The sequence below is a fragment of the Ixodes scapularis genome, unplaced genomic scaffold, assembly GCF_016920785.2.
Source record: "Ixodes scapularis isolate PalLabHiFi unplaced genomic scaffold, ASM1692078v2 PGA_scaffold12__126_contigs__length_90152505, whole genome shotgun sequence".
Lineage (NCBI taxonomy): Eukaryota > Metazoa > Arthropoda > Arachnida > Ixodida > Ixodidae > Ixodes > Ixodes scapularis.
This window is the reverse complement of record NW_024609838.1, coordinates 32535234-32548157: the sequence shown is the minus strand read 5'-3', so window position 1 is coordinate 32548157 and position 12924 is coordinate 32535234. Positions and strand designations below refer to the sequence as shown.

Genomic DNA, 12924 nt, shown 5'->3' with positions numbered 1-12924 from the left:
CTCCGTCCCCCGATATTGTTGCGGGCCCTGCCATTTTGGTTCTTATGCAGAGCAGGAGCAACTGCCGATCGTCATGATTCAAAAGTGCGTCTTCCTCAGCATTAGATTCGGTGTTGGATGCTCATGTAATATTGCTTTTCTCTGTCGCGAACTGTTTAAACATTTGTGGAGGGCGAAAAAGCGTTTCCTGTGATTTCAGATAAAGCTTCAGATAACTGGCAACCATGATTTTAAGACGCAATACGGCCAAGTGTCGTTACTATGGAGCGTAGCTTATTTAATGGCACTAATCCACACAACCCCAATTAATTATAACGGAGTGTAGCTAGACTACAGTGCAGCCAGCCGTTAGAGTTTGCTTTCATTTTAATCTTTGTCTTCTTCGCTTTGTTCTAATTTTCAACAGGACGTTTTTCTGATTTTGTAATATAACGATAGGATCCTTCTCGTTCGAGATTTGGCAAGTGGAGTATGTAGGGGTCGCCACCCTAGGGCTAGTTTGAACTATAGATGTCGCTGGAGGCGACTTTAGAATAAAGCCCCTTGATAGAGGCGTTTTTTTGCAAGTACCGCCAACCATTGTTGTGGAAACGCGCGAGGCACGTGCCACGAGCGGGTGCTCCGCCGCCATTCGCTTCCGAGGGCCGCTCATTTCAGTGCTGCGCCGCCATTTGCTTCCAAGGGCCACTCGAGACACGGGCCATGTGCGCTCGTGCATTTGACGCTACTTGCAAGACAAACGGAAACATATCGAGGGGCTTTACTTTAGAAAAGTATATAAGCGCAGGCACTCTGACCATAAAGGTTCTTTTTGGCTGGCACGAACAGCTTCGCACTTCTTCGTCTTTCAACATGGTGTCAGAAGCGTTCTAAGGCAAGGCCTACCTTGCGGCCTGATCGGACTTTGTTCGCCGGGCTCCCCCGCCGTCCCGGTTCCCTTCCTTCGCCATGGCCACCGGGGATGAGTCCGCCGTCATGCCCACTACCTCGTCCGTCGTCTCGTTTTTACAGACGGTCCAGCTACGTCCTACGCCGGGTTTTGACTTCGATAACCCCAGCGCCTGGCCCACCTGGGGGGCTATGTTGCGCTTTTTGCACTCCCAGGAGACTTGGAAGAAGGAAGTGACGTCAACGATACAGCAAGCGCAGATTGGATGTTGACAGAGAAAACAAAATCAACATCCAATCTGCATTTGCTGCGTTGTCGACGTCACTTCCTTCTCCCTAGTCTCCTGGGAGTCCAAAAAGCGCAACATAGCACCCCTTCCACAGTGCGAGGATCACACGTTCGCCACTGGACTCTACACCGCTTCGCCGGAGGTTCAAGTGCGCTTCATGCTCTACTGTATGGGTCCGCAAGCCAGGGTAGTCCTCGCGTCCACCGCGCTGGGGGAGGCCGACTTGAAGGACGTCGTCGTTGTCAAAAAAGCGTTCTCCGACTACTTCGTCCATCCGCCCAACGAGCTCTACGAGTCCGCTAGATTCCACCGTCGCATGCAGCAACCAGGTGAGACGGCTGACGCTTTCTTCACCGCACTCTGCACCTTGGTCAAGCGCTGCAATTACCCATCTGCTAACGTCGAAGAACGGCTCGTCCGCGACCGTTTCCTTGTTGGCTTGCTTGACCGCAAGCTCTCGGACCAGCTTTGTCGGAGTCCACGGATGACCCTGCACGAAGCCCGCACACATGTTCGCCAGCACGAAGATGCAGATAATGAGCGCAAGGCTCGTGACTCTACAGAATCGTCCTTGCTCGCTGTTGACGCGGCCCGTCTACGCAAAGGGAAGTCGGTGCAGGCTCCGGCTGATAAGACAAGTCAGCTGTGTCCTTTATGTGGGCGTGATTCACACCCACGCGCTGACTGCCCGGTTCCCCGTGCATCCTGCAACTTTTGACGCAAGACTGGCCATTTCGAAGCAGTTTGCCTCAAGAAAAAGCGAGCTTCTGAGAAACTCGGCACCGAAATCATCGAGACCTCCGAAAACTTCAGCCAACTCCATCGAGCTACACGCTGTGGCTGAGGAGCGTCAGAACGCGAAGTTCCTCGACGTGCTCGTCGATGGCCACACACTTTCGTTCAGATTGGACTCCGGCGCGGAAGTTTCAGTCGGGCCCAGCACATTTCCTGGTGTCCCTTCCAAGCTCCAGAAGCGAGAGGGCGAGTTAAAAGGCCCTGGCAACAACAGTCTGCAAGTCCTGGGCACTTTCCTTGCAACCTTGTCGTGGCACGGCAAGTCAGTCAAGCAACTGCTGCACGTACTGGCAACAGAGACTATTCCACTATTGGGCTTCCCTGTAATCCAGGCCTTGGGAGTTTTCAAGTTTCTTGACCATGTTTTGCGGCCTTCGAAGCCTTCAGGAGACTTGTACCTAGACCCTAAGCTCTTCCACGGTCTAGGGACATCCCAGGGAGAGTACACGATCCGCTTGCAGCCAGGCGCTACGCCATTTTCCCCGAGTGTGTCAAGACGCATTCCTCTGCCGCTTCATGATGTTGTCAAAGCAGAATTGGACAAGCTTGAGGCTGACGGAGTGATTCGTCGCGTCGACACCCCAACGGACTGGTGCGCCGGGTTGTGGTCGTCCCCAAGGTTTCGGGTGGCTACAGTCTGTGCGTCGACTTAACTCGTCTCAACAAGGTGATTCTGCGAGAACGCCACCTGCTACCCACAGTGGAACAATGTCTTGGGTTGCTGGGGGATGCCACTGTTTTCTCCAAATTGGATGCGACGTCAAGCTTCCACCAAGTCAAGCTGCCCCCCAAGTCGCAAGAGTATACGACGTTCATAACCCCTTTTGGCCGGTACTGCTTCCTGCGGCGCCGTTCGGAATCGCCTCTGCCCCAGAGTATTTCCAACGGCAGATGTCCCGGATTCTGAAAGGCCAAGCGGGCGTCGCGAACATGATAGACGACATTCTGGTTTTTGCAAAACCGGCTTGGAACATGACCGCCGTCTCCGGGAAGTCCTTGGCCGGCTGACTAAGGCGGGAGTCACGCTGAACCGCGAAAAACGCTCGTTCGCTACCAACAGTGTGAAGTTTCTCGGGGTAGTCGTCGGGGCCCAAGGCATGTCTCCAGATCCCGACAAGGTGGCGGCAATCCAAGCCATGACTCCGCCAGATGACGCCGCAGGCGTCCGTCGCCTTTTGGGTCTTGTCAACCACATCGGTCGCTTCCTGCCACACATTTCAGATGTGACAGAGCCGATGAGGGCGTTGCTGCTCAAGAACGCCGTATGGACCTGGGGCCCTGCCCAGCAGTCTGCCTTCTCCAAGCTGAAGCAGCTACTCGCCTCCGACCTCTGCGTCGCACGGCATCATACTGCGTACAGAACAACAGTATCAGCCGACGCTAGTTCCTTCGGCCTAGGAACGGTACTCCTGCGAGAGCAACCTTCGGGTGAGCGTCGGGCTGTAGCCTTCGCGTCAAGGTCACTTACACCTACAGAACGGCGCTACAGCCAAACCGAATAGGAGTCTCTCGCAGTGACATGGGCCGTGCTTCGGTTTGACCAGTACCTGCGTGGGCTAAGCTTAACCGTTGAGACAGATCACTTGCCTCTCGTCGTCCTGCTCGGGGGAAAAGATCTCGACTTGTGGCCCCCCAGGATTCAGCGTATGCGTATAAAGTTGATGCGCTACCAGTTCGACCTGAAACACGTGCCAGGCAAGCTTCTGGCCACGGCAGACACACTTTTCCGGGCGCCATCTGACGAACATCCTTCCTCGGCGGCACGATCCATCGAGCTTTTTGTCAGTGAAGTCGTCAAGGGCTTTCCCTCTACAATCGCTAACCGGCTAGAAGAAGTTCGACAGCGTCAGACGGAAGACTCAGAGTGTACCTCAGTCGCCCGCTACTGCCAGGGGGGGTGGCCGGACAAAAGAAAGCTCTCTCCCAACCTAGTGCCCTACTGGAAATAAAGAGGAAAGCTGACAGTCTCCGATAGTCTACTTCTTTTAGACTGTCGAGGAAGAAGAGAACGAGAGCACCAAAGCAGTGAGCTGTATCGTTTCAATTATTTTTCAACCTCAAATATTCTTACACTAAATTCAATCTAGTGATCGAATTCAGTAAAGTGTAGTGATTCAAACGATACCTCACTATCATGTAATTTCAATAGAAAACATTAGAAAATCAACATAGAGTTATGTGCGTATCGAACGACCATCTTTTTGAATCGGCGGGCTTCAATAGCAAGACCGTTCTAGACTTCATAAACAACTAAGTAGATGTATTTCTTCATTTTCATGCTTAAGGTTGGAACCAGGAGGGCTTAGCGATCCTAAAAATATCAAACAGTCATTGAAACTAACTAAAAAAAACTTAAATTTCAAGAAAATAACGACACTCAATATATCTAGAAGAAGCACCAACTAAACCGTTCTTCTTGAATTTCTTCGAAAATAGAACACAGTCAAACGAAATTTCTTCTTCTTCTAAAGTTCAAGTATGGTTAACACCGGCAAGATCGAGTCTTTTACGCAAAAATATTGACTATTCCGAAAAAAGAGCAGAAATATGAATCCTAAAACAGGCGGAAGCAACGACGACCCGGAGACATCCCAAATCACACTTGACCACACCAACAACAAAGAAATATGCGACATCCACCTAAGCTTCATAAGATTAATCGAAGACGATAAAGCTAGGATTAACAAAGAAACTGGTTCACAACTGTTACAACTGCTTGCGAGACTAATGAGCATTAGCTCGCGTCAAGAAGCCGAAAACGCAGCTCTTCGAGCAGTGCTCGTAGAACGAGAGAAAAACACCACGTACGCGGAAGTACTGCGAGGGAACAGGAACGACCCCAACGGGTTGGGAGGGAGACCATCTGTGGATGCGTTACAAACGACACCACAACCTCCCGGCCCGGGGAGATCACCCGCGCAGATGGATCATGCAATGCTAATCTATCTGAGATCTCCAGCACTGAACGCGTCGAACAACATCAAAGTAATCTTGAAAAAATACTTTGAGCCGCACAGCCTGGGACTGGGTGAAGTTTCACTGCGAGACATCAGAGAAGGAGTGGCTGTACTATCATCATCAGCTGAAGGACTGCAGAATCTCCAGGACGCGATCGAAATTCACCCAAGCACCAAAGATCTGTTCGTGCTCAAAAAACCGACAAAACGTCGACCACAATTCCGTGTCTCGGGCGTCGACCCTGACATTCTATCTGCGGAATTCTTCACAAAACTTCAAAGTCAAAACCCAGAGATCGAAATTGAACCTTCGGACTTCAGTCACCGGATTTCATTCAAAGAAAAATCGGGGAACAACACTCACATCTTTGAAGTGAGCGCCAAGGTCTACAAGAAACTAAAAGAAACAAACAAACTGCGCCTAGGCTGGACTTCCTGCTCCGTAACAGAGAACTTCTATGTCCCCAGGTGCGACAAATGCTGCACCTACGGACATACAAAAGCAAAATGTGCATCACAGATGATCTTCTGCTCCATCTGTGCGGGCAACCACCCAGCACAGGAGTGCAGAATAACAAACTATGAGGAGGGTAAATGCCGCGCATGTATCAACCGAAGGGTCAATGCCAACCACCCTTTTGGAGCGAGCGAATGCGGTACACACGCCTTCCACGTTTCACAACTCCGGTCTCGGACAGATTACCCAAAATAAGCAAACACAAAACTAATATTAACAAACAACATTACAATCGGAAAAAAAAAGGAATTAAGAAGTAACAACCCGAGTAAAGCCTATAAAGAGAAAACGCATCATACAAACAAAACAAAACATAAGTTGACCGATGATTAATAAATTAGAGATCTTACAAATCAACTTAGGGAGATCAAGGGCTGCAACTGTTAATCTGGTTAATATATACACTGAAAATAAGGCTGAATTTATTTTAATTCAAGAACCATATGTTTTCAATAACCACATTACAAGTATTCCAAACTCAGAACCATTTTTTCACTGCCCCTTAGATCCCAAATGCGCCATTATAGTTAGAGACCGATCTTGTTCAATCTTTCCAAAAATACTTGAAAACGATCTAATAGTCTTGCAATGTACATACTCAAACAAAACAGTAAAAATAATCAATGTCTACATATCTCCTACAGCATCATTTAATACATTCCTAACACGTCTTGAGTCAATCATAACAATAGACAAAAACGACATAATCATAGCCGGAGATTTTAATGCAAGACACACCAATTGGGGGGACAAAATAGATGATGACCGAGGGGAACAATTAAATCATTTTGTACTAACACATGATCTTATCATATTAAACGACCAACACTCTATTCCTACATTCTCTACCGTAAACGGAGAAAGTTGGATAGACCTTTCAATCATAACCCCTTCTCTAGCTCATAACGTTACACATTGGGAAGTATTAGAAACTGATAGTTTAAGTGATCTGTAACGTTCCATATGATCACCCTAGCAAACCTCTTTTTGAAAATTTGAATCTGATGCAAGTAAGTAGTTTTTATAAGTACCGTCTATGTAGAACTTATAAGTCTCATGAGCAGACAAATGTTGCAAATCTTATTCAATTAGCTTCTCTAACACCTAAAGTGACGACGTACCTAACTCGCAGCGTAGAAAATTGGAGAGTTCCAACTTATAGGACAACGTATGGCCAACAAATGATATCTTATACCCTTCCTAGCCTACTTAACTATCTTTCCGTAGCAAATGTGCAGCTATCGACGACTTCAAATAAAGGTCTTCGATTGTTTTTTTCGAATTCCGATGTGTAAATTATAAAGATTTGTAATTAATTGTTTTGATTATGTTGTGTTGATAGTTAGTTTACAAGTTTTTCCTGTGGATCACGTGAATCTATTTTTGCTTTTCGTAGTCACTTTGAGCACAGTCGTGCCATATGTATTGTTTTTAGATTCTTCAACTATTCAAATGTTACTTTTGTGTGTGTTTATGTGTGTATGTTTTTTGTAACTAATTAATTTACCACATCGCCGCTGTGTGCCAAATTGTGTGGGGGCCGAGGGCTAGTCAAGCTGCTTGATGCAGCTTTTTTCCTCGGTCTCCATCCGTCATTGTATCTGATGGAAAATAAACAATTTATTATTATTATTATTATTATCATAACTTTATTGCCTTTGGATTCTTCAATCAAAAGCAAACCATGCAAAAAAGATTAACATTAAAAAGCTACTCAAAAATAGAATTACTTATAAAACAAGATGATTGGTTTAAGACCTGGGTACCCAAACACTACTCACCAGAATGGATAGATCACATATTAGATATACTATACAAAAAATTCTTAATTTGGATAAAAAAGTGTGAACGAAACGTTCGATCCGGAAATCGCACGGTCCCTTGGTGGTCAGTTGATCTACAGATCATGAGATCTAAATCTAATGCACTAAGAAGAAGGTACCAAAGATCATATAACACAGATATTAGATCACTGCAAAAACGAATTTATTACGACTACAGAGCTACATACAAAGAAGCCATCCTCCATGCTAAAATTTCAGCTTGGCAGGAATCATGTTCCGCTACCACAAAAAAGTCTCTCTTCGGAATCCCATATAAACTTGCATTTAATAAGAGGAGGTCGCCCCTAATTCTTCCACCGATATTGAGAGCAGATAATACTTTAACTTCTTCATTTAATGAATCAGTTCAATATATTTTAGATACGGTGTTCCCAACGGACGACAGTACAAAAGACTCACCATATATAACTAGCTTACGACAATACTTATGCACTCCCTCATTCTCTCCACCAGATGTTGAACTAACATTTCAAGAAATATCAAACATAATAACTAAGCTACGACTTAAAACCGTCCCCGGATTAGACAAAATCAATGTTACTTTTCTTAAATATTTTTGGCATAACCATCCCGAATTTTTCCTGGCTCTATTCAACTCCTGTCTAACATCTGGATATTTTCCAAAGGAGTGGAAGAAAGGGAAAATACTACTGCTAAATAAAAAAGATAACGACAAAGCAAAACCCAACGCCTATCGCCCAATTTGCCTAAATTCCATACTCGGAAAAGTTTTAGAACGTGCACTCTATAGCAGATTATATTTCTTCCTTAACTCAAAAATACTATTACACCCACGACAATTCGGGTTCACACATCTTAAATCATCTACACAAGCTCTGTTCACACTTACTACACATCTACAAAAACTAAAAAATAGATCAACAGCGGTAGCTATGGTATCCCTAGACTTTACAGGAGCATTTAACACACTATGTTATCCGGTAGTTTTGGCCTATTTAAAACACCATTCTTGCCCAAGTAATCTATACAATCTGCTATATTCATTCTTCCACGATAGAACCGTCACATATGTCACTCCAGAAAAACAAGAAATAAACAAATCAATTAATATGGGATGCCCCCAGGGCTCTCCACTAAGCCCCTTACTATGGAATATGTTACTATCAGGATTACTAGAAAGAACCTTTCCGAATCACATATATCTACAAGCGTTTGCAGATGACATCGTAGTTGTCATAGAAGGGAACTCAAGAAGAGAATTAGAAGAAAGAACTATCGAAATACTGCAAGAAATAGGACAGTGGACATCCGAACGTAAACTATATTTGAACTACTCGAAATGTAAATGTCTAATAATAACTAGAGGAGAACTATATAAAAAAAGACCCCCAATAATAAAATTTCACGATCATAAGTTAGAAATAGTGAAACAACTTAAAATTTTAGGAGTCATTTATGACTCACATTTAACCTTCTTACCACACCTTCAATATATAAAACAGAAAGTTCAAATCCATACAGCCAACATCTCAAAAATATACTCAACAAATTGGGGTATCACATCAAGCCAACTACGGGAAATATACTTACGAAGCATAGAAAGATATATAGTGTATGGATCACCCGCGTGGTGGAGACCATCAGGAAATTCACATATGTTAAGACAACTGCAATCCATACAAAGGTTACCATTACTTAAAATAGCAAGAGCGTTCCGCACAGTTTCTAACATAAGCCTGCCTATACTATGTAATATCATCCCAATCAACATTACTCTTGACGTAGAATCATTTATGTTTAATGTCTTCCAACTTAAGATACCTGCCCAATTCGATAGCTTTAGTATCTCCCCCACAGAGGTATCGTATCCTATAGATCTTTGGAAAACTCATCCAACAAAGAGATTCAATATATCATTCCAAAGAATCAATTCTATTACTGTATCTCAAATAACCAACCTCATATCACTCTATACAGATGGTTCAGTTTACTTAGATCAGGTGGGAGCAGCATTTGTTATTCTGAAAAACAGTGGAAGAATTATAAAAATAGGAAAATATCGCTTACCAAAACACAGTACAATATTCGATGCAGAGGCTATTGCCATATTAAAAGCCCTTGATTATATTCTTGCAACAAGAGATGGACTACATTGTAACATATACACCGACAGCCTATCAGTCCTACAAGCATTGGCAAATCCAAACAATGCAATTCCTTTAATTAACGAAATAAAACATATAATCCAATCAGTCAACAGATTTAATACAACGGCTTTTTTTCACGTCAAAAGCCATACTAATATTTTAGGGAACGATCTAGCCGACCAATTTGCAAACTCGGCACGTTATCATGGCCAATACATACACCTACCAAAATCAAAACAAAATATAAAACATACAATAATGGAATTAGCACGTAGGAGATGGGATCACTCTTGGCAAAACGATGGCAAAAACACAGAATTATTTAAATGGATACCATCAACCAATCATATACCCATTAGCTTCCCTCCTTCTAGTAACATCACACAAATTATTACTGCACACGGCAGATTTCCTTTTTATTTCTATAGATTTAATATACACAACCACACTACTTGTCCCTGTGGACAAACTTGTACTAGTATGGATCATTACTTTACTGCATGCCATCTAACAAAACCATTTATTCAAAAACTTTCAATATCGCACATAAACTTGAATATTCGTCAAAAGCTACTGAACTCTAAAACTCATATAAATACTCTGGAGGCGTTAGCTAAACATATTTCAGACAACATTCCATAGTATATAAATAAATAAATATATATATATATATATATATATGTGTGTGTATATGTATACATATGTGAATGCATAAGTATGTGAGTTTATATGTGCGCGTGGGTGTATGTATATGTAGGTATTTATGTGTGTATGTAGGTGTATATATATGTATATATGATTATATGTATTTGTAACAAACTTGAGAATGGAAGATATCAATCTCAAGGAAAAACAAAAACTACTGTAAAAAACATTTCTTACTGACTAACTTTTAACCCAAACAAGAACGGAATCCAAGAAAAAGACAACCAAAAGTCATCTTTAAACCCTGAACTGCTAATATGCACACTGTCGATGGCCTTGGAAGACCCAAAAGTGGTGGATAGGGGGGTTTGGACCAGTTCCATTCTCCGGGCTTCCTTAGCTTCTTAGAAAAAAAAAAAAAAAAACGCCATCTCCATGAGAAGACTCCATCTTTGGTTAGGAGAGCCGTGGACTAGTTCCTGGTTCGGAGCTTCTCCTTAGCTTTCCATCCTGAACCAACACCACAATCAATGGCAATTGGAAGGCCCACAACATGATCAGGGGGAGTGAGCCAGTTTCCTTCCCTGGGATTCCACTAACCACCCGCGACAAACAGCCATCCACAGAGAAGACCCCAAACAACAGGTTACGAGGACCTAAGACCAGTTCCAGGTTCTGGGCTTCTCAGCAAGAGTAACGAGAGTATCTACAATAAAACTGGAACGAAAAGTCATCCACTCTCAGAGCTACAGTGTTCAGGAATGGACAACCAAGACAGACAGTGAAAAAGAAAAGAGGTTGATCTCTTATTGCACCCCTCAAGACCGACCACCAACAACAAACAACGTACGAAAAGAAAAGTAATACTGATGAAAACGACTAAATATTTAGTGTCTGTTTCAAGACATAACCCCATTCCTTCCAATCTCAAAAAAAAAAAACGATTAATAGCAACACATGATAAGAATACAGGATGCAAACATGAAGTTTTATAAGTGTGATACTTCTCCTTCGGGGGAAAATGTAAATATGTAAATAGGTAAATACTAGGGTATGTATAGCTATAATAATAATCTCTTGCTGTAAAATATAATCAATAAACAAAAAAAATCAAAAACAACGAAAAATTACAATGCTCTCTGCTCCCTCCTCTCCCCCCCCTCAAAAAAATAATTAAGGCGACAGACAAATAAGAATTAAAATGAAAACATACATGAGAACGCCAAGATACGTAGAAATACATAACTAATTTTAAAATAAAATCATCAAAAGAGAATGAATTTTAACATTGTTTCCAATCCATTTTCTTATATATTCCAGTACGAAAATTTTAAAGAAGACAACTTCCTCGTCGTCAAGAACACAGAAGACAAGAGGCAGGACCAAGCGGAACAACAATTAATAACTTAATACAAAAGGAAAAAAACGAAACACAAATACTCATAATTGCTCGCAAGATTCTCCAAGTTCGTTCCAATGCCAATGTTCAGCTGTCTCCCTGTTTTTCTTTTTAATTGGCTTTAAGGACTAAAGAAACGTTTGGTCAATTACGGCCCTCATTTTTTATATTATATTGGATCAAACCTGTTATACCGTCAGGTGGTGCAGGTCGAGAGGAACAGTTTATTTCCTTTTTTTTATCTCTCACTTAAAAATTGAGTAATTGAGACTGTCGCCTCGATGGGGATTTGTTGACCAAATCCACATCGAGGATTTGGTCAACAACTGCGCCAAATGTGCTGAGAAGTGACTCTGGGTGGTGCACCCAGAGCCACTTATTTTAACACCGACACCCGACCGACCATGGCAAAGTCTAGGCATCGACTTGTTCCAGGTAAAAGAACGCGACTACGTCCTTGTAGTAGATTATTACTCCCGGTTCCCGGAAGTGGTCTCCCTAAGCTCCACGTCGGCGTCGTGATCAGGACCGACAATGGACCCCAGTTTTCCTGTCAAGAATTCACGGACTTTGCTCGCCGGTATGGATTGAGGCACGAGACAAGCAGCCCGCATTACCCGTAAAGACACGGCGAGGTGGAACGCATGGTACGCACGGTAAAGGATCTCCTCAAGAAGGCTGACGACCCGTACCTGGCGCTCCTAACCTTCCGAGACACTCCTGGAGTCACGGGCGTGTCACCCGCGCAGCTTCTAATGGGTCGACGTCTCCAGACACGACTTCCTGCGCTGCCCCAAAATCTTACACCTGTTCAACCAAACCACCAGAGTTTCAAAGCACAGGACGCAAGGGAAAAGGCCTGCCAGGCTCGTGATTTCCATCGCCGGCACAGCGCCAGTCCCTTGAGCCCTCTGCAGCCAGGTGACACGGTCTGGGTGACTGATGCAAACTGCCAAGCCCGAGTCCTCAGCCCAGCCCAACGTCCACGTTCGTACGTCGTGGAGACGCTTAGCGGCGTTCTTCAGCGGAACCGCCGTCATCTTGTGCGCTTTTCGCCATCAGACAAGACACAGACAGAGAAGATACCGGATGAGCAGCCTTCACTGCCCGAGTCAAGACCATTCTCAGAATTACATCCAGCAGCTGATGATCCGGCGGAGCCGCCGCAAGAAGAACATGCAACCCCCGGTCGGGATTCGGCGCCCTTCCGAGACGGTGTGTTGAGGACACGCTATGGACGCTGCATCAAGCCACCGAGACGGCTGAATTTGTAAATATGTTGTAACGAAGAGTAAATGTCCAGGATGGGAGATGTAGGGGTCGCCACCCTAGTGCTAGTTTGAACTATAGATGTCGCTGGTGGCGACTTTAGAGAAGTATATAAGCGCAGGCACTCTGACCATAAAGGTTCTTTTTGGCTTTCACGAACAGCTTCGTAGTTCTTCGTCTTCCAACAGAGTACGACCGTTAATTTGTGACCT

General features: G+C 44.0%; 1 protein-coding gene across 1 annotated transcript; it reads left to right on the top strand.

Annotated features, from left to right (window-relative positions):
* Positions 1 to 8361: 8361 nt before the first annotated feature.
* Positions 8362 to 10041, top strand: LOC115323944. Its single transcript, XM_040214164.3, has one exon. It carries the CDS (start codon positions 8362 to 8364, stop codon positions 10039 to 10041), a length of 1680 nt encoding a protein of 559 aa, XP_040070098.1.
* Positions 10042 to 12924: the final 2883 nt, after the last annotated feature.